Below are 20,729 nucleotides of genomic sequence, written 5' to 3'. Positions count from 1 at the left end.
CGCCCCTCGGGCGGGGCCGAGTGTGAGGTAAAAGTGGGAAAGAAAATGGTAAATTTCAAAGTATGTGTGTAAAATTCAAAGTATTGGGATTTTTTTTCTTGTTGTATTTGAGAAAATCGATTGGTTTTAGTTTTTCTGTGTTACTCCTCACCAAAATCAGGAAGCAAAATTAAAATACATATACCAGTGTGACTGGCACACGTACACTGAAATGCATCTGTTGTTCCAGGCAAACCTTAATTTATGCTTAAGGCAAACCGCATCTCCCCACACGATTTATTGCTACGAGGAAGTTTCATTCGGCATCAAAGTGATCACAACGAGCTTCAGGTAACGAAAAAAAAAATAAACACACATCACATAACTAAGTATTGCCAACTTTAATAATGGAACCATCACTTTTTTGCTATTTCAGTAATAACTTTAAGGGGAATAAAAACTTCCCTACAAAAATAAAAATAAGCTTGTCAAAATTATAAATAGTTTAAATGTTTGTTTTTAAAGACATACATTTTCATGTTTCCCTGCATTCCCCCTCCCCCCCAGCCCATATCATTTAATCTTTCTGGTACCATCATATAATGAAATGAAAACAGTTTTACAACAAAAGCTTTGACAGTTCAATTTGATGCTAAAATTAAAAAAGAGAAAAACTGACTAGGCATGACCATTTCTTTTAAATTAAAGCTGTTGTAATTGCCAGTGTGTAAAAAAAAAAAAAAAAAAGAAAAAGTTAACCCCACACACGACATCTTACAATAATTAACGGTGGACTAAGACAAAATTAAAATATAAGTTTATTTTGGTCCCCCACCCCCACCCCCTTCACCCCAAATCAAGACTCATAGTGCATACAACACTGATTGAGGTTTTTGGCTAAAGTAAATACAGATGCGCCCACTTAAAAGACTGGTAGTTTCGTTCAAGTAAAAATAAAATTCACATATTTTTATACTCCACTTTTAGACTCAAACAGTGTTTAAATCTGAACAACAAATGGTTCAATGTTGACAGCGATTATGTAATAGTTACATAGTTATGGGCAGATACATAAATAAAGAGATGTTAACAGATACCCACCGACATGCTGCTGCATTCATAGAAAAACAAATAGTAACAAAACATAAAAGCATTCCCTGAACCATTATAAAGTGTCTCACTTGAGGATAATGTTACTAACTCACACATGCACTACAATGTTACATGTGAAATTAAAAAACAAACAAGATATGCCTTATATATACTTTATAGTTAGTCCTACTCTTAATTTCTCTTAACACTTTAAAACATTATGATTGTCTCATTAAGTTTGCAAATTTTTTTTTTTACCAAAAAAACCTGTGAAGAGTTAAAAAAAAAAGTCCTACTAAGGAAAGGAAACAAAGGCACAATTACATCAAATTAAGGGGAAGAACAGAAGCATCTTGGAGTTTCACACAGTATCCATTAGATGTCACCAAAGTTTTAACAATTCCTTGGGAATTTAAAACGAACACCCTAAGAGTGGAGGGGAAAAAACCCCACCAACTTCTGCTGCTCTTAAATCGTTAGCACTCCTCCACCCTCCCCTCACAGCCCGTCCCCCTCCCCCGTCCCCAATATATAACTCATTTCCTCTCTGGCATGATAATGACTAAAGTATCAGTTACTCAAATCTGCCTCATGCTTCTATTGCACACCCACTTCTTTGGTTTCTTTTGAACGTGCTTTTTTAGATAAATAACTCTGAAAGAACGAAAATTATATTTACAGTAAAGTAAAAAGTTTTCTTGCTACATTTTTCCTATTTTTAAATCAAGTAAATCAGCAGTCCGCAGAATTTGGTAATCGGTTTTTCAATTAAGAATTTAAAAACCATAAGGAAAAAAACTTCGGAATTACTAAAAGCAAGAGTTACTAAGCTCAGTCACCAACACAGCCAATAAATGTTAATTTTCTACTAAGCTGGAAACATGAATAAGGAATTCTACTTTCTTTGCCTGACTGAGCCTTTAACAAACGAAGAAGCAGAGGAAGCTATTTTTGTCTTTCAGATATGATAATTCAAAATTATCCAGACTAAAAATGGATCGCTGAGCCAGAGAAAGATCTGATTTACAATAAAGACCAAATGCATCTGTAGTTATAGCTTATGTCTAAACACTTGCTAGATGGGCATTTCTCACAGAGTTATCTGAGACATTGTCCACTTCCAGAATTCAAGTAAGCAGCCACCTTTTAGCTTTGCTGCACTTTTCAAACACCCATTACACATTTATGGAACCAGCTTCTCCAATAATGACTTGTATGTGCAGCTCCATTTCCATTCTTGTTTAGCTTTTGCCTCCCATTCCTTCCCATTATTTCTATTATCTTTATTTCTCTTCCAGTGTGGATTTATGCAGTTAAAAAACCATAAAACTTATTCACAATATAACAACATCCTAAAACTTTAATCTTGTAGAATTAGTATTTTAACTTTCCTCTGTATAAATACTATTTCCATTTAAAACCAGTCCTCCTCCGTCAGCTGTTAGAGTTCTCCTCCCTCAACTCTTACCTTCTTTTCAACTTTCTCTTTACCTTCTCCAGAAAGACCATTATAAAGCCTTCCACAAATTTCACAGAACAAACCACAAGATCTCATATGCTTTCCATCTATAACAGTTCTCTCACAAATTATACAGTAACTATTTGAAAACAGAAAGGTAGTGCAAATCAATTTCATCTCAAAGATAGTGCTCCAACTAATTCTTGTCCAGATGGTTTTATTCATTTTTTAACCCATCAATTTGCACATCCTTACTTGTAAAGCTACCATTAAAGCAAAGAAGAAAAAAAATAAAATCTTATTTCATAGCATCCTAGAAAATTGATTACAGTTTCACAGCTTGCACCAAGATAACTTGGAAAACTCTCTAGGCACACAGAGGGTTGCAAACTGATGTACAAACATGCAGAATCCCTTACTTGTGGGTGCAAGATGCTAAGTGACCTGGCTTATGGAACTAAGTCTATAGCAAAATTCAGGTACCCTGGCATCACAAAACAGTCTTCCGAATAAAGAAAGCTACTCTCTGCTGCTCTTTGTACGTTGGGTTTGGCATGCTATACTGACATTTGGTAGCGTGCATTTTTCCTGAGTGTCCTTTGGCCCCCTTTTAACCAGGTTTCCACACCCCACCAAGGGCTTCTTCAAGTTTGTCTCTGTAAGCTGCGTAACGCTTCTTTAAGATTTGCAGTTGCTCATTTTCTTCTTTGTCCAGTATACGCAAGAAGTTTTGCAGTTCAGGAATACTAAAAGCTTCCCACTGGAAAGAGAAAAAGAGAAAAGGATGGATGAGATGAACAGAAAATAGACAATAACTTATATATACAGTATTTTTAAACAAAACCTCAGACACTCAAAACAATTTCAAACTGAAACAGTACCGGGGCACCCTTCATGCAAATCTTAGGGATCTGAAAACATTTTACTCTTTTAAACTGTTTTTTGTTCTGCAAGTAACAACAGGTCAGTCTAACCACAAATGAAATGTTTACAAAAAGCACAAAGTAAACACAACAAGAAAAAAAAAAAAATCTTCCAAAAAATGGATCTTCTTGTCAGCACAGATCAAACAGAAGCCTACTCATCCATGAAGTTAAACAAACACATAAAACCAGCATGAGTGTAACATACCATAACTTCTCCAGTTTCATGTTCACGTAGAACAAAACTGAGCATTTCTGTTCTGGGGCCTGCCACCAAACGCAGGTAGAGGGGATGTTCTCGGTCTGACAGCTTGCATGTATAAACTGCAGGAGAAGAAATTACAGTAATTATCATCTTTACTAATGATGTTTCAAGTGCTTTGAATGATTAACGCTAGCTAATGTTAGAAAATTTCAGGGATATGCATGTGTGGCCACAAAATTTACACGTTCTACATATTGTCTACATATTAGTCTACATACTGGTTTTGAGCAAATGAGTTTTAGGGAGAAGCTGAGCAAAGGACTGATGGTAACAGTGCAACACTACATTCACATAGGAATGAAATAGCCTCTAGTCACCACAGAATACATGCAGGGGAAAAAAACACAAGAAAAAAATACAACACAGGTCTGTTGCTATAACTAAGCATTTAAGACATCAGAGCTGTGGTATCACCATTCTGATACCTTTTCCACATAAGATCTCATACACAAAGTCTAAGAGACAAATCTGCCTGCCTGACACGGTTGGTGTGACTGACAGCCAGAAACATCTGAGCTCCTGAAACTGCTCTCAATGTCCATGGAAGAAGGCAGATTCTAAGTGCAAGAACACAATGTTGGCAAAACGCACTTTTCACCAAAAATACCTTCTGCATCTTCTGGTACTTCCAAACACAATATACTTCTAACAGCAGTCAGTGCCCTGGGAGAGCTGTGTGCACTAACACACATGAACACAGTGCATGCACCCATAATGCTCGTCACCTCAACAGCTCTCTGTCAATGCAAGGACTTCAGGTATCATAGACACCATGGTTTCTCTTTTTAAAAGTCCATCCTGTAATTTAATCTCACAAATCTGCAGTATATCAGGCTATCTGAAATTCAGAGCCTGATAAGGGTCCTCTTAAATAAAATATAATGGACTGCAAGGCACAGGAGATATGTGTAGATCGTTTAGTGGGTTCTCGTGTCTTTTGTGAATTACCCCGAAATATCCCCAAATCACTGACTCTCTTACACGTTGCTACTTTTCACAAAGAAAAAAAAGACGAGAGAGAGCAAGATTGTCACCTCCATTTATCTTCCACCCTGCTTATTTCAAGTATTCCTATAGTACAACTCCCTCCCCAAACCCCCGTAACTACCAAAATGCCACAAGCCTAACTTATACCTTGGTCTTCTTTGTGACAGCGTTTATAAAGTGCAAACTTTGCAGGGTTGTCAGCCACAAAAAACTTTTTGAGCAAGGCCTCAATAACTTCACGAACAGTGTTGGTGCTGCTGATGTGAAGGGTATTCACGCAGCCATCCGGCAAGTAAAAAGCAGTTTCATTATTGCTGTGAGCACACCTCCCCTGGCTCTGGGAAGACTGCACAGTGATCGGTCTGCATAGTTCCATCTGAACTTTGATGAAGCCAGTGTAAATCCCATTCGCATTCTGCATCAGGAGGAAAGTATTGAACTGTTAAAATTAGTAATGACCAGTTGTGACATATTAGTGGATTAGGCAGATTAAAATGGTCATAGTTGGAACTATGGAACACAATTTAAATGCCACTGTAACACGTGACATCTCATAGGAAGGATATCGTTTCAATAATTCAGACATTTATTCTTTCTGGTATTTCTGCTGAATATTAATTTTTTCTTAATTATAACTACTGAATTCTGAGAGTATTAGGATCTCATCAAGCAAAAGGTACTACAAACTAGTGATACATTTTCACATTAGGAAAGAACTATGAAGTGAAATAGACTAACACTATTAACTAGACTATAACACTAACACGCATCTTTAACAACAGATTTTAGGCACAAATACAGAAATTATTACAAATATCTCCCACATATTAGCTGTGCTTGTCAAATTAGCCTACGGCATTTAGATGCTCAAATCCTGCTGCAATTCAGAAAGAACCAGAATAAATGCCAATCTTAACATTTCAAATTATTTACTCTAATCACTTCTGAAAGACAAAATAGTAAAACTGATCAAACCTTCCTGAAATAGAAAACTTTAGGCCATCTGGTTTTAGACATAGTAAGTCCCAACCCACATGCAAACATGTAACAAAAATCTTTTTAGTACATAGTCGTACTTATATGGTTTAGGATATAATGGAATTTCAAAGTTTTCATATACTATACACCCACAGGAATACATAATGTATCAGAAAAATGTGGACAATACAACAACTGAGTAACAGCTTGCTAGGCAGATGGATGCGAATTTTATTAGTATGGTCTGCAGTAGGCTAGACTGAGTCTTAGACCTGGTCCACAACCCTTGGAAATGAAAAATCTATATGCATTCCATTGGCTGTATTGTTTGTGTTATGGGGGTGGGGGGAAGGAAGACTCCTCATACTGAAGACCTGTATGACTACAAATTAAGTCTCCCATAATAAATATTGCATGTTTTAATTTTTCTCATTGGTTGAGCATCTTTATCAGAGGGACACCTGACAAAATTTATCTACACAAACAGGACAAATATATCTTCATGTTTACCAGCTGATGGTTTTCATCTGACAAATTTACATCTTAATGTCAACTGAGAGTTTATCTTAAACACGTTTCAAACAACATTTTTTTTTGTACTACAGTTTGTTTCAATCCATATAAAGAGAGCTATGTGGATAAAAACATTTCAGATGTTAGATTTAGTTTCCAGATCTAAGAAAGAGCCTCTTACAAAGTCATTAAAACAGAGATAGTTTCATATGTAAGATGCTGAGACTAAATGATTCACAATGCACTACAAAGTTACCGTTCAATTGCTCCTATTAAAAATTACAGGAATCCTATGCAAAACTTACCAAGGTCATCTTTAATTTATCAGTGACAGATGAATTATAGCTTTGTATCTTCTCTTTAACTTCTTCTTTACTGAGATAAACATGAGGTTCTCTCTCCTTCTGAACATCCTTCAACAACAGAGACAGCAGTTTTAGAAAACAAAGTAAAAAGACAATTCCTTATTGCTTTGGATATTAGCATTCTTAGTCCAAATGGTAATTATTCCACAGAGGCTCAACATACAGCAATTAGCTGTACAGCAATAGAAAGGACTAACAAGTTAGGCAGATCAAACAGAACACTTGGACCGAGTGGAGACAGTTAAATCAACACACCCAAAGACACTTGTGTCCTTTTTTTGCCAACTGTTTTTATTCAAATATTTATCAGCAGTGTGTAAAACAGCTCAGCTCATTTTATGGCTTGATTTGCTCATGTCAATGCTATGGAATATTCTTAAGAATACAGTCGCAATTTTCATGAAACATTACTTAGGGTACAAATGGGTATTTCTAAACAAGTGAAGAATATATATGAAAATAGCAGCGTGTACTAACAAGTAACACCAATAATCCCCGCGTGTGCCAACAACGTAAGAGCATCCCTGCATTCCAACGTGACAGACAGCATGTTACACGCAGGGTCACTGACTACTATGTGTACCATCACAAGTAACTCTCTGGCTATATAATGTTACACCAAATTCATGTTTTTTCCATGGGGAAGGTCCTATTAGATTTTTCAACTGCTGCTTTTACAAGCTTGCTACAGATTTTACATGCAGCAGTAAAACCAGTCCCTGGAGTTGGATTTTATCCAAACAAACATTTGTTCCCAATCCGTATTCCTGCAGCAAACTAGCGTTATAAATACACTCCGGTTTCCACCACTCGCACAAATGCCATATATAGTACGAAAGAGTTTCAGCTCTCAGCTTTAATGATTTAAGACTTCACTTAGAAAGGGAGAAGCTTTGAAGAAGCTTGCAGCTTTCAGGGTACATCTCAACACAGGAATACATATTCACTGTATGGACAAACCATCAAGTCACAGTGTCCCAATCTGTCCTCAAAAGCACATCCCAGCAGAGCTTATCCTAAGAAAGGATTTCCCCGGCTTCAGTGGCCAGTCCTGATTCACAGTCTTTTGGACACCACTCAGCACACACCTTTGCAGGCACTTCAGTTTGCCAGAAACGACCCCAGAGATGAGCACATCTGGTGTGGAACTGTAAGTTTCCATCTGCCAGAAAGAATCTGCAGAATTTTTTCTGTCTCCTAATTTAAAACCAGCTAGTTTTAGCTCTTTGGGGCTTAGTTCTGCTTTTCCTATATGGTATTTTACTAAATGACATGCTGGAGCGGACTTTTTTCCCATAGCTATAAAAAGAAAGGTGTGGTCTGAATGGAGAACTGGAAGCCAGAAGCCTTGAATTCTGATCTGGGCTCAGATACTGATTTCCTGCGTAACACAGAGAACACACCTTTCTGTCACAGATCAGGAAACTGAGGCAAAAAGGGACACCAGCCAAATACAACTCTCCTATTAGCTCCTTAAGCACAACTCTAAGATTGTGTAGCATCTTGCACAGATGCCAGACCCCACCCAGTCTATTACAAAATACCAGATTACTAAATGTTTTCAGAATCCAAGTCTCCATTCTTACTAGAGAAATGAAGCTTTCTTGCCCTTCCATTTTTCATCTTCCCCCTTTCCCAAACTGCCGTAATAATGACAGATACAGCTTCATCTAAACTTCTCACTTCACCTACCCTGAGGCCCTTACAGCTTTTTAGTGTTCTATTTGGGTGCAAATAGATAGTTATAAAACAAAGCAGGCATAGGAAAAAAATATCTAAGTAGTAACTTTTTCTCTGAAATCGAAGTAAATGTTATTGCTGTTTTCATGCTTAAAATAAGCATCAAAGGTAATGACCCACAGTCAGAGTCTGGAAATATGGGCACTCTAAATGTTGACCTCAAATAGCGTTGTGGGAGGGGGCTGAAGGGACAGTCTGCAGTCCTCTGGCCATAAAGGTCTGACAGAGCATTTGCCATCTACATGACTGATTTCAAGAACCAAGCTTTAACTTGGAACTTTCCTAGTCTGTGTAGCTGCAGACAAGCCCCTTCACATAGGTATCAGCCCAGACTCATCTCCAAGAGACGAGCATGTTGTGGAGTTCACACCTCCCCAATCTGCTAACACTACTGATACTGAACTTCCAATAATGGACACCTGTTTCAATATTTATCATTATTCTACTGCTGACAGTTCAAGCAGGTACCTCTTATCTACCCTGTTGGAGCTGATGAGCATCATGACTACTGAAGTCATACACAACATCCATTATTATCAAGAGAAAACACTAACCAGAAAAGAGGAAAACACTCACCACCTTTCCTATGTTTAACCCTCAACCTTTGTTTCAAAAAACCCAAACAAACAAACAAAACCCAAAACTTCATATTAACTTCTGTGCATCTCAAGAGATTTAATTTTACAAAAATGACTTTTAATAACCGTAGATGACAAAGGGAATCTATTGCCTTAAATTGCATAGGGTAAGTTCACAAGGCTGACGGCTAGAAAACAACCTGTTTTTTTTTGTTTGGTTGGTTGGTTTTGTTTGTTTTGGGTTGGGTTTTTTTTGTTTTGTGTTTTTTTTTTAAAGAGAGAAAAAACTCAGTAAACAAATTAGTAAGTACAAACAGACAGCAAGAAGTAACTTTCTTCTTTTTTCATATACATTTCTGTTCTCCCAAGAAGTCACATTTTTCTAGCAAAGTGATAGAAATTTGCCTAGGTTAGAAATGACACAACCCCGTAAGATCACTCTAGTCCTGTGGACTGCCATGGAACCAGGCATGACGAGCGAAGCACCTAAGCAAGATAATTTCTGCTGGACTTGGTCTGGTGATGCCTTGGAGTCAGGTCTGTAATGTGTATTGGAGACTACAGCAGCAAACGCTAAAAATGTTCTTGATAGAGCCAAACGCATTTACAAGAGTGGGTTTGAGGGTGCTGGAACTGATGGGAACAACGGGAGAACGGGAGAGAAAGGGGCGACTGTACGTGCTGGTGATGAGCTAGAGGTAGCAGCTCCACCAGGCTGGTGGTGAGGGGGACAGGGAATCCGCTGATGTTCAGAGTAATGCCAATCTTCTGCTACAGCGCTGCAGATGACCAGGCATCACCAGGGAAGTTATCAGGCCCTCACTGAGTTAGACATGATTCCCTTCTTGAACATATCACTGGAATTTCCGCCTTCTTGCATCAGCACTAGAGGCTAGGCAACTTTGGCGAAGTTTAACTCAGCACACAGAAAACGCAGAGCCCTGTTTATGCAAAAACTGAGATAACCTCCTTCTGTAGCATACTGCCAACAAATGTAGCTGTAACTCGTTTTATAAACAACCAAAGCCTGTGCTTCAATTAATTTTAACAGCATATATGCAAAACTATGACCTGAATACAAAAAAGGACTACTAGGATTAAAACATTAAAGAATAGACCCAAATCCATTCAAGAAAAATGCTATATACAATAGACAGAAACGCTGTTTACTTCAATCATCATTTTCACTCCAGTCCACCATCCTTGATCATCAGGACCACAAGACAGTGAACAGTGGAAGATATCAGTCACAGGAAAGGAAATATGACTGAAGGAAATCTAAGCCCAAGATCTTCATGAATGAATCTGGAGATACTCTCCCACTCGCAAACAACAGCTCGAAACACTCCAGCTGCACACACATCAAGGCACATTACTTCAACCAAGCAAACAAAAACTCCTCGCTAGCTAGACACCAGTGCCTACAGAAAACCACATTGCTGTCACACAGACTGCAGAGACAGTAAATCCCACATGACTGCTGTCAGGAAAAGGAATACCGCACTGACTTTATTATGAACAAGAAAGCTTCAGCCCACTATGATTCACTGGGTCAGCTGCTCTCAGTGAGTATCATTAAGTAGCACACACAGATTTGAGGCACCTCTGTATTTTAATTTTCCTAATTATACTTAACCAACATGCAAAGAGAAGCTGACAAGATGGTATACATTTTTTCCCCCCCTCCAACTTTCCCATATATTGCTCTCCGTATACAGTGGCACTTAACTTTTGCCATGCAGCTTTGTCTAGCCATGCTTTACATTAAAATAAGTAAGTCTTCTTTGACCAGTGTACTTAGGTGGGTGGAGGAAGACTTGGCAAACTCATTTCCCACAATTCTCTTATTTCCTTCCGTACTTGTCACCTCCTAACAGGACCCACGCAAAGAAAAGTCCTCTGCTAACTCTACTTAGGTCCAGCAGATCAAATTCCACTTTGTTATCTCAGCAGGTAAATTTATTACATGTAGAAGACCTTGAGTCATCCAATACAACAGCAGAGTAACAGCAGCAATTAACTCATCTCTACCATGCTTTACAATATGCTTGTATCACATTGCTCTGAAATGGCCACCAAGTGGCTGAAGGCACACCTGCTCAGGGTAGGACTACCAGAAAGCAATTACTCCAGCCTCAGCTGTTTTAAACAAAGGAGAAAGGGCATTTCAGAGGTGAGATTTAGATGTTACAGCCAAGTACGTCTATCATCAGTTCTTGTGACAGTTCTGCCTGGTCTGGTGAGAGAAGAAGCCAGCCTGTGTCACCTGGTGTCTCACCCAGCCCAGGACAAAAGCCACTTTTTCCACCATGGTGCTCCCATGCGCCCCAGGCACGCTCTGCAACCCCTGGCACTGCTCCTCGGAGCCAGCGCACTGCTGAGGCGGGAGGGGCAGCACGCTCCAGCCAGCCGATTCAACCCTAAGCCGATTCAGACACTGCTGATTCATCTCCAGCTCCCTACAAAACGCCCAGCGTGCACGCCTCACAAATTTTTATGCTGGGAGTTGTGAAACTGCCTTTCTTCAAAAGTTAGGCCTGGTGATGAGTTTCCTAACCACAAATCCTTGCGAATGTCTCAGTAGCAGAGTGAAGTATAGGCGCAGTCAGAGCAGTTCACACTGTGTCTTCTTCTGTCAGCCAGGACCTAGATGCTGCTGGGCTTAACAATAGCACTTCTGGGTGCTAGTGTTCAAAAAAGAAATTTTCACTATAAAACAATGCACAAACATTTCAGTGTTAATTTTGTCAAAAAAAATAATCAAACTTGAGTTAGGTGTGATTCCTGCATCACTTAGCCAAATGATATTCTTAGTAACGGCTGCCATGTCATCACCCCTTCCTCCTCCCAGCCCAATTATGTGTGTTTTCATCATCAGAGTTCCTGGTCTCCTTCCATTCTCTGCTTCTCACGTTAGCTGCTACTTCCTCAGCCTAGCAGATATGAAAGATAAAAACTAATCTCAAGGAGACAGTTGAATACATCAGAATCCATATAGATGATATATCTGGGTCCAATATGCTACTTCTAGTCTGAGCTATTAACTTCTGTGAAAATCACGCTGTTCTTCCCAACACTTACAGCACACACCATTGGTGGCCATTTGTGTTAAAGCCATTCCTCAGGTCAATCAAAGCTGCATTTCATTCTCAAGTGAAATTCCTAAGCAACAGCTGACAGTGAGAGGGAAATGAGGCAAGTGCTTTCATTTCCCCAAGGGGAATAGCTGGTCTTTCATTAGAGCTCATGATGCAATGCCTCTTCACAGTTGAGCTTCCTCTCAACAAAAAGGGCAGAAAATGTTTTTTTTTTCCTTTATCGCCTCCACCCCCCATGCACATCTCATTTATCGCAGATGTTTAGAGAAGCAGCACTCTCTTTTTAACGTTTATGCCCAGTGCAAAGCCCCCCAGAGACTAGTTTGGCATGAATCCTCAAGGAACACAACTAAAACTGCACAGATTACAATTAAAATGAACTGCAAATGAAGTTGTGGTCCCCGAAAAGAATCGCATCACATCTGGGACTTTCATAAAGTCCAAGTCCCACGGTTACTGCCAAACCCTGGTTCTGCATGCAGTAAGAAAGTGCTAAGCTCAACAGCTAGCAAGCTGCTATGGGATGAGGCTGAGGAAAAGTTCCACAAACAAAGAAAACCCCAAAACCCTGAAGCCTATTTCCTCAGGATCCTTGCCTTGAGACAGATACATGGCTTCCCCAAACTGTTACTGTAGGCTTTTATTTATGGAGGAATACAAGAAAGTCTCTCTCTTCTATCTCATCTCCTATTTTCACAGAACTTCTAGAAATTAGCATCTCTGAGGAATGGGGAACCAAGCTCCTCTTAACATTTCAGCTTGACAGACAAAGGAAAATAAAACGAACGAAAGGTTAATCTATCCCAGGAACGTATTAAAGTATTTTCATAAGAAATCTGAACAACCAAAGACCTGTGGGAGCTCAAGCCGACTTTTAAGCCATGTCAGTCCCTATCCCCTGCCCTCACATTTCATATTAATTCCACACATATGGTGACCCTTGATTCAGCCAGATAAATGAAGACGCCCTGATCTGGCTGTAAATTGTGGCCAGGAATCATTTCTGAAGTAAAGCACTGAGGCTTTGACAAATGAGAAATGCAGCTTAATCTACATTAAGAATAAAAAAGAGAACTTGTTTAAGTCATAAAAATTGCAGTTAATGCATCCTATTTACATCACGTTTACATTAAAGAAAGAATTTAACTAACAGTGCTATCACACAACAAAAAAGCCTAGTAGAGAATACAAGAAAGAAAACAGAGAAAGGGACTTCTGAACTCAGTTGATGCTACTTCTACAAGCAAGAACACTCTTTCCTACAGCCTGCCAGCACTCCCACAGGAAAGAAAGAAATTGAAACCTCGCAATTAAATTATTTTGAAACAAACGTCTTGCTTTTTCCTCATCCTAACTCTCCTGAGAACAGAGCAGCTTTGCCAGCAACAGCAATTCCTCCTTCCATCCCAGGGCAAGCCTGCACTCAGAAGATGTGCTCTTCCTTCATTTGAAAGCCTGAGAATCACCAAGGAGATCTACTGGTCATTTCCATCCACAAACAGTCACAGGCACAGTAGCCAGAAAGGTATGGAGAAGACCAAATGGGGGCAGGGGGAGCGGGGAGGCATATTAGCTCCAAGCATTGCACCTTCTCATGTAGCTGCACCTGGAAATGTTTGTGTCCTCCTGAATGGGATGAGGTTGCTCTCTGGGTCAGGGAAAGGGGAATTTTCTGACAGAATGGACGTGGGCAGAATAATCTCTGTATCCTCTTTAGTACCTTTTGCTTTCTGCACTCAGTGTGATGCAGTTCCCACCCCTGTCAGTGGCACACAGGGCAAGGAAGCAGTCTCTTTTTTAGAAGACGAATTTGTTTTTCTAAGTGGGTTTGGCTGACCTGAGTCTTAAATAATTATCCTGACAGTCAGAGTGAGTTCAAGAACAGCCTGCACCATGCCCTCCAGAGGCAGCAAGAGAAGCAGTGCCCTCCCAGGTCAGGTGTATGGTGCATCCAGCCTAGTGTTCTGCCTGCAACAGCAGCAGAAATAAAGGCTATTTCGAGCGAGCACGTGAGTCTCTTCTGCAGCCTCTCTGCTGGCATCCACAAGTGTTGTAGCAGGAATTTAGAGGGCACCTCCCTTCCGAGTCTGTTCAGTGTCCATTTATGGACCTGGTGATTATGCATGCACATAAACCCTTTTTGAACCTGCCAATACTGCCCGTCTCTACACCTCCTGTGGCAGCAAGTTCCAGAAATTCATGGCTGCAGTGTGAAGCAATACTGCCATCTGCTTTAAGCTGGTCTTCTATTAAGACAGAATATATTTAACAGAAGTTATCTTGAGTGCCCCATAAGCCTAATATGGCAGGACCTGGTGAACCTGAGTTTCATGTTCAGCTTATTCATCACCTTTGTGATTTTGTAAACCATGATCATACACCTCCTTTTTTCTTCTCCAAAGCGAGGAGCCCTGGACTCTTTAGTCTTTCCTAAGGTAGCTGCTCCATCCTCTCAATCATTTTAGAGAAGGGCAACCAGCTGCAGTATGCCCTTCCTGAGATGTGACAACAAGAGCTGCATGCAGAACTCACGACACAGGTGCATCAAAGTTTAGGTACCCTTTGCTTATTAATTTGTACTACAGGTCTGTGAAAAAACCTTTACCTAAGATACCCGTGATGCAACATGGTCTCTCTTCCAGGGCACTTCCACAGTGTTTAAAGAAATCCCCATGCAACTACCACAGCTTATAATTTTAGCATAATTTTACAAGGCACAGGCATTCCAGTCAGTAAGTAAATACTTGTTACTTTCAGACTATTTGCAGTTTTTTCCAAATACCATCACACCATGTGGCTTGGCATACTAATGAAAGGCACTGAATGACAAAGAGTAAAGCATAGCATTATGGCTCCTGTCTGACCTCTCTGATGTAAACACTCATATGTTTATATGGTGAATATTTTTAAGCAGCAGAGAAACAAACCAAGAACTCTAACTTCCCTTTATTCATTTTAACAAATTATTCTCCTTCAAACAGAGGCAATATAAACACAGTTAACGTTCAGGCATTGTGAAAGGAAGGCTAGAAAAAGGAATCTATTTGTTGGTGACATTAACATTGCTGCTTAAGCTTCATTTAAGTTTATCATGACCTCACCTCTGAAAACCCCTAGTTACAAACTCTGTCATACCCTATATGGCTGTACTTTAACTACTGGCATGCAACCCAGTTTTAAAAAGCCAGTCATCTGTTTAAAGTGAAAACCAACTGTATGAAGAATAGTATCTGAGGCTTGGCATTAGATTCTGTCCCCAAAGACACAGCAGGTTTTATGCAGATTTGTAATTTTTTTTTCTTCCATATTATGACATATTTTTAAAGCAATACATTAAATGATTTAAGTAAAATTTAACAGCTGTTTCAATTTTGCATATTTCAATAAAACTAGATGTAAGAAACATCACAAACTGTAAATAACCTCCTTCAGGTCTCCTCTACAGAAAATGTGTGAGTTCTGACTGCTGTTCATTTAAGCAGATAAGAGGTTTAATGAAGTAAAATGAATTACCAGCCACTTTGTGACCTGTACAACAAAATCTAGCTTTAAGCAGACAATTAGGAAACAAATTTATAGAAGATATTGTACAGAAAACCGATTAGTATATCTTGAAAAGAAAGTTAAGTATGGCCTGGAACTTGAGCTATTAATACAGTTAGCAATCAGACAATCAAGTAATATTAGGACCCTGGGTCACTGCACCACAGCATTTGCACATGACCCTGCAATGCAAGAATCCAACACGCTCCATCTGACAGAAGGCAGGAAGAGGTTGTTTGCAACAACAGCCCCCAGGTCTTCAAATGCAACTCTCTACATTTTGCATTAAAATTGGTACTAGAAACCAACTAGCCGTTCCTGGGGAAGCACAGTGCGGGAATAACAGGCCCCGTGCCAGGCCAAGGCATGCAGTCTGTCTTCTCCCCGTGGTTACCACTGGCGCTTCTCAAGTCTGAGGCAAGCTCAGTCACGGGCCTTGTCTCAGCAGAAGCTGGGTGATGTGCTGGCTTTTGCCATGTGCATCAAACGCCATTTTATCTTTAGAGCAACATTCCCTTCCCGGGTTGGCTGGGTAGTTCAAAGATTGTGTCATGAAATTATTTTTTAAGCCTTCTGACAAAACCTGCCTGTATCGAGAAAAGGCAACAACCTCCTAACCAGGCCCAACTTCAGGGCTGGTGTTAGACATAAATGGTGAGCCTGCACATGGTCACAGTCTCACCGAACAAGTCATTTTTGTTTGGATTTGTTCTACTTGAAAGAAAAATTAAAAAATCAAACCTCTTAAAAATTGCACAGTAACAATTCTCATCTAGGAAACATCACATAACACATTGGCTCTTCGGATATAGCACAACCCTGACAGACAGTTTTTCCCTGGTCACGGACACCACAATGAAAACAATGTTGTTCAAAAAGATGCACTGTCTCCTCCAGCAAATACCGATCACGGGGAGAAGTTCCTTCTTTGAGGAACATACAGTTCCCTAAAAAATTCAAGAAGTTACTGTTGCAGTCTCTCTCTTGGTCAACCTGGTGCTGATCTCATATTTGAAACTTTTCTGAAAGGGAAAAAGCCCTCCTTTACCACATGTGCATCAGAAAACCCCACAAAGTTTAGGAGCTACAGTTATCTACTTTTCAAATGAAATCTGCATTTTAAAGGCCTAAAAAGCCCATAACAGTAACCTGGGACACGGTAGGGGAGGAGGAGGGGGAAGTTAAAAGTTGTAAGCAATCACTGGCATCTTTAGTAAAGTACACATCCTCTAAGCCAAAGAAGCTAAATTATCTTCTTAGATAATGTTGATATGTTGAATATGATCACGACAAAACGGTCATATGCATTTACAGTCAACCTATGTGACTGCTGCTTTATATACATGCACTTCAAATGTTAAGAGCTAAAAACTAACTCCATCTAAAAACCTAATAAAGTTTTCAGTGACTGCAGCTCTCCTTCAACAGAGCAAGCTAGGTTTCATGAAATAAGCCCATAGGAAATATTTTTACACCAACACTACCTCTCTCACTGCACTTTGTGTAACTAACAGTCTTCACAGCTTCCACAGAAATACTAAAAAAGGAACCAGTCTCTTCAAAGGGGCACCCAAATCAGATATTTCACATAGTGCAAAAGGAGGCACCCCTGCAGTCTGGCCTGGATGAAGGATTTCTTTCTCCTTTTACACTCCAGAAAATTTGTATCACCTGGCACATTTCGTTAACAGCTAATACTGTAATGACTGCACCCTCCTGTACAGCCCTGATATTAGCATGTTTTATTAAAAATAGGGTAGTATCCAAAAGACATTTCTGAAGCAGCACACTACAATCATTAGCTTTACCTACTACTGCCAGATCTGATCTGGCAAAAATTCAGTTCAGTATTTCAGGAAAGAAAAAAGGAGAGGGGGCAAACTAGGCAACCATCTCAGCACCATCACCATGTACTACTAGAGCATAAACTTATATTGACCTTAATGATAGGATTTTACCTCTCTTTTATATCCCCAGCCTTAGCAGGTCAAATGCTGAAAAATAAATACCAGAACCCTTTGGTCAATTATCTGTCTCAAGGCTGCAGCAAATAGGAACTTTTTGGTCTTTCCCCACCTTCATTCAATTTTACTGGAGTTCCAGTTGGAACTTACTAAAGCTTCAGAGCTCAGATTTGACTGCTGTTCTGCTAAGAAGGAAAATAAAGAAAGAAAAGGTTTGAACCAGTCTTGGTTCAGCTCTGCTGCAACTCCCTGATTTAAGTTATTCTCCTCATCCTGCAGATGATGAATGCATTTGAGGGGCTTAGATGACAAGAAGCAAAGGCAATGGGCCGCTGGACCTTAGCCATCCAGCCCCATGCCACTACCCACAAAAGGTCACGTCCTAGTGACCTCAAGCTCACATTGGTAAAGTGATACTCGATCCTCAGATCTCTGCATTGTGAGGAAACTGACCAATTGATTCAACAAGATTATGCCTTGAATAAACTCGTCAGCATGGTAATGATAACCTGCTTTCTGAGGGCTTTTAATCCCTTGTTTTTCTACACCCTGTTTTTATTACTCACACATACATTTAAACAGGCTACTAAGCACTTCAGCTGTGAGCAGAGCGGGATGGACAAAAGGACAAGCTTCTTCAAAACTCTTGTTTTCTAGAAAGACAGACAAAACACACTACTACCATTACGAAAATGGAAGACTGCCACCAACTTATTTGACTCAACCCTTTTTGCAAAAATACACTTGCTGCCTAGTTTCAGTATGAATTTGTTTTCCACAATACGCACACACTTTTATGTCTCACAAATGGATCCAGATGCCTCAAGTTGTAGACACCCATGCTGGGGCAATTTAAAAGATTCCTGCTTTTAGCTGTATGCCTGCTTCTCTGCTAGATGCTATGGCTGCCTCAGAAACCAGTGTCAGCTGTCACAGTCCTCGTCCAGTAACAGACCCACTACCAGGCTGCAGATGACGTCTACAAATCCAAGAGGCTCCTTTTTTAATAAGGATGAACATAGTATTTTTTCTTTTTACAGGTGAAAAAGAACAGGATAAACAAATTGAAAACAAAAGAACTAGCAAAGGAAAGTGGGGGTTTTGTTTTATTTTTGTACAGGTAAAAAAAAAAAAGGCCACAGATAATATAAACAACCATTAAACAAGTCTGCAGCATAGGAGAACTACGGTGCAATAAACACTTTACCACACAGGTCCCAACACAACCCAAACACTGTGCTAGCCTGGTGCCACGTATCAGCAGACAGTTTACACCACTAACATCTCCAGTGGTGACGTGAGTGCGCCGCTCCCTCCTGATCAACCACAATTTCTGTCTCAGGGCAGACAATTCTGTAGTAGTGAGTCACTTCAGAATTACATGGCAATTGTTGCAATCAGACTTTTTTTTTTTTAATGACATCAATAAAAGAGTGGGGTGATACCAGTGCTATTTAGATCAATGCTGGCAGGACACAGTGGGGAGAGGAAAATGGAGTAGGAGGTCACAAGGTAGGCTTTCAAGAGAGGTGTGAACAGAAGACTTTAGAACACGGTTAATTAATATCCCACTGGAAAAGCTGGACAAACAAACTTTTCTTCTGAGGAAAGGTCAGGAGAACAGCAATTAGGCTGCACTGGAGAAAAGGGCTTGCTTGCTTACAACCTGATGTTATGGCCCGACTCCAAACACAAGTTATTTTGCCATGCTGGAGAATGGCCACCAGGAAACCAGAGAAGGGGGAAAAAGATTACATGCTTTGTTCTTAAGCAGCAAATGGGAGAATGTGTTGATTTTACAACAAAAAGTTCAAAAGTTGTTCTTTTTTTCTTTCCAAACAGCTATTTCCCTGCTTTTATGGGCAGGATGTTACAGGCACAAGGAAACGCTGCTGCTACTCCACCTTTCCTTACGCCCAACTTCTGCTTCAGGAAATGTAATTATGAAGCTCATGAAGGTATGAGATCTGTTAGAGCTGATATGCATGGTGGAAGGAGAAGAGAGCCTACTAGAATTTTTCATAAAAAACCCACCCTTGTTAATGTTAAAGAGCATAGGGAGAATCGGTACCCACCACACCCTCCGAAAAAACACTCTCAGAAGACAGAACACATTAAAAAGGATAGGTCACCTTATGGACAAGCATGGGATAAGCTGAAAACAGCAGAATCAAAGTTTACTCAAATAAACAACAAATTCTGCAAAGCAAAACCACAAATCAATTGCCTTTTAATAAAAATCCCTGAAATACTTTCTTAACGTTTCCTGTACTTCAACAGAAAATACTAAGAATCTTGATGTTTAATTCACGTTTTTAGGGGGCAAAATAAAGCCAGCAACGTGATATCAACTCCATTTTGACAGGGGATCAAAATGAAAGTTTTTTAAAAAAAACCAAACCCACACCATCACCCAACTGGCAACACAGCATTTATCTATCCCTATAAACTTAAACTTGTTAAGTTACTAAATTATACCACTAACTCATCTTATTAGAAGTTTATCAATCTCAGGAGCCATTCTTAGCTTGCAAATATACACATGCACACCTAAAACTATATAGTCAAGCAGAATCTCTTCAAGAGCTGGAAAAAATAAGAACATATCTGGAACTTCTGACAAACACAAAAGCATTAGTCCTGTAATAGACCAGTCAGTTCACACCCACTCTTCCACTGAGCGTATATAACATAGGTCCACTAACAAGACCTCTCTAACTGCAGACTTGCCATGTGTGAAGGATCTCAGTTTTACACACCTCAGCCAAATCTGTAATAAATTAAAAAGTTTTTTTTCTTCTGTTCCAAACCTGTACAGGCAGTTTAGCCAAAACACTGCAATTCAACCAAATTTCTAATCAGTAGCTCCTCTGTGTAACCTGATTACAAAACCTCTTCAAATTAACAAATGTCATAGGTTCATGTAAAAAACTCTTCTGTAATGCCTCGTTGCACGGGGTAGGTAAGGGGGGAGAGGAACACGCTGTTGTTCCCTACACAGCGTCCTGTCCAGGCAATACCATCTTATAATGCAAGACACAAGGAGCAGACCTGCAAACCGCAGACAACAGAACAGTGCAGAGAAGGTATTCAGTTTCTATTTTTTAAAAGGCGTTCATTTAGCATCCAAACAATCATTTCTGTCTCACCGACTTGTATTACGAATTCTGAAAGTTACAGTAACATAGTGGAAAGTGTCACCTTTGCAAATAAACTACAAGGCATCCCTGAGCCTAAGAAAGTTC

At 39.7% G+C, this 20,729-nt stretch overlaps 1 protein-coding gene across 1 annotated transcript in view; it reads right to left on the bottom strand.

Annotated features, from left to right (window-relative positions):
- Positions 1-1,713: 1,713 nt before the first annotated feature.
- The window catches only part of RASSF3 (Ras association domain family member 3), a 52,474-nt gene continuing 33,458 nt past the window's right edge, over positions 1,714-20,729 (bottom strand). The window contains exons 2-5 of the mRNA XM_075149028.1: positions 6,502-6,609; positions 4,853-5,120; positions 3,662-3,777; positions 1,714-3,290 (exon numbers count right to left, since the gene is read on the bottom strand). Of these exons, the coding sequence (XP_075005129.1) occupies positions 3,141-3,290; positions 3,662-3,777; positions 4,853-5,120; positions 6,502-6,609 (642 nt within the window). The 3' untranslated portion in view covers positions 1,714-3,140. The remainder of the gene's footprint in view (positions 3,291-3,661; positions 3,778-4,852; positions 5,121-6,501; positions 6,610-20,729) is intronic.

Source organism: Calonectris borealis, chromosome 1 (assembly GCF_964195595.1).
Source record: "Calonectris borealis chromosome 1, bCalBor7.hap1.2, whole genome shotgun sequence".
Lineage (NCBI taxonomy): Eukaryota > Metazoa > Chordata > Aves > Procellariiformes > Procellariidae > Calonectris > Calonectris borealis.
This window is presented reverse-complemented; position numbering and strand designations above follow the sequence as displayed.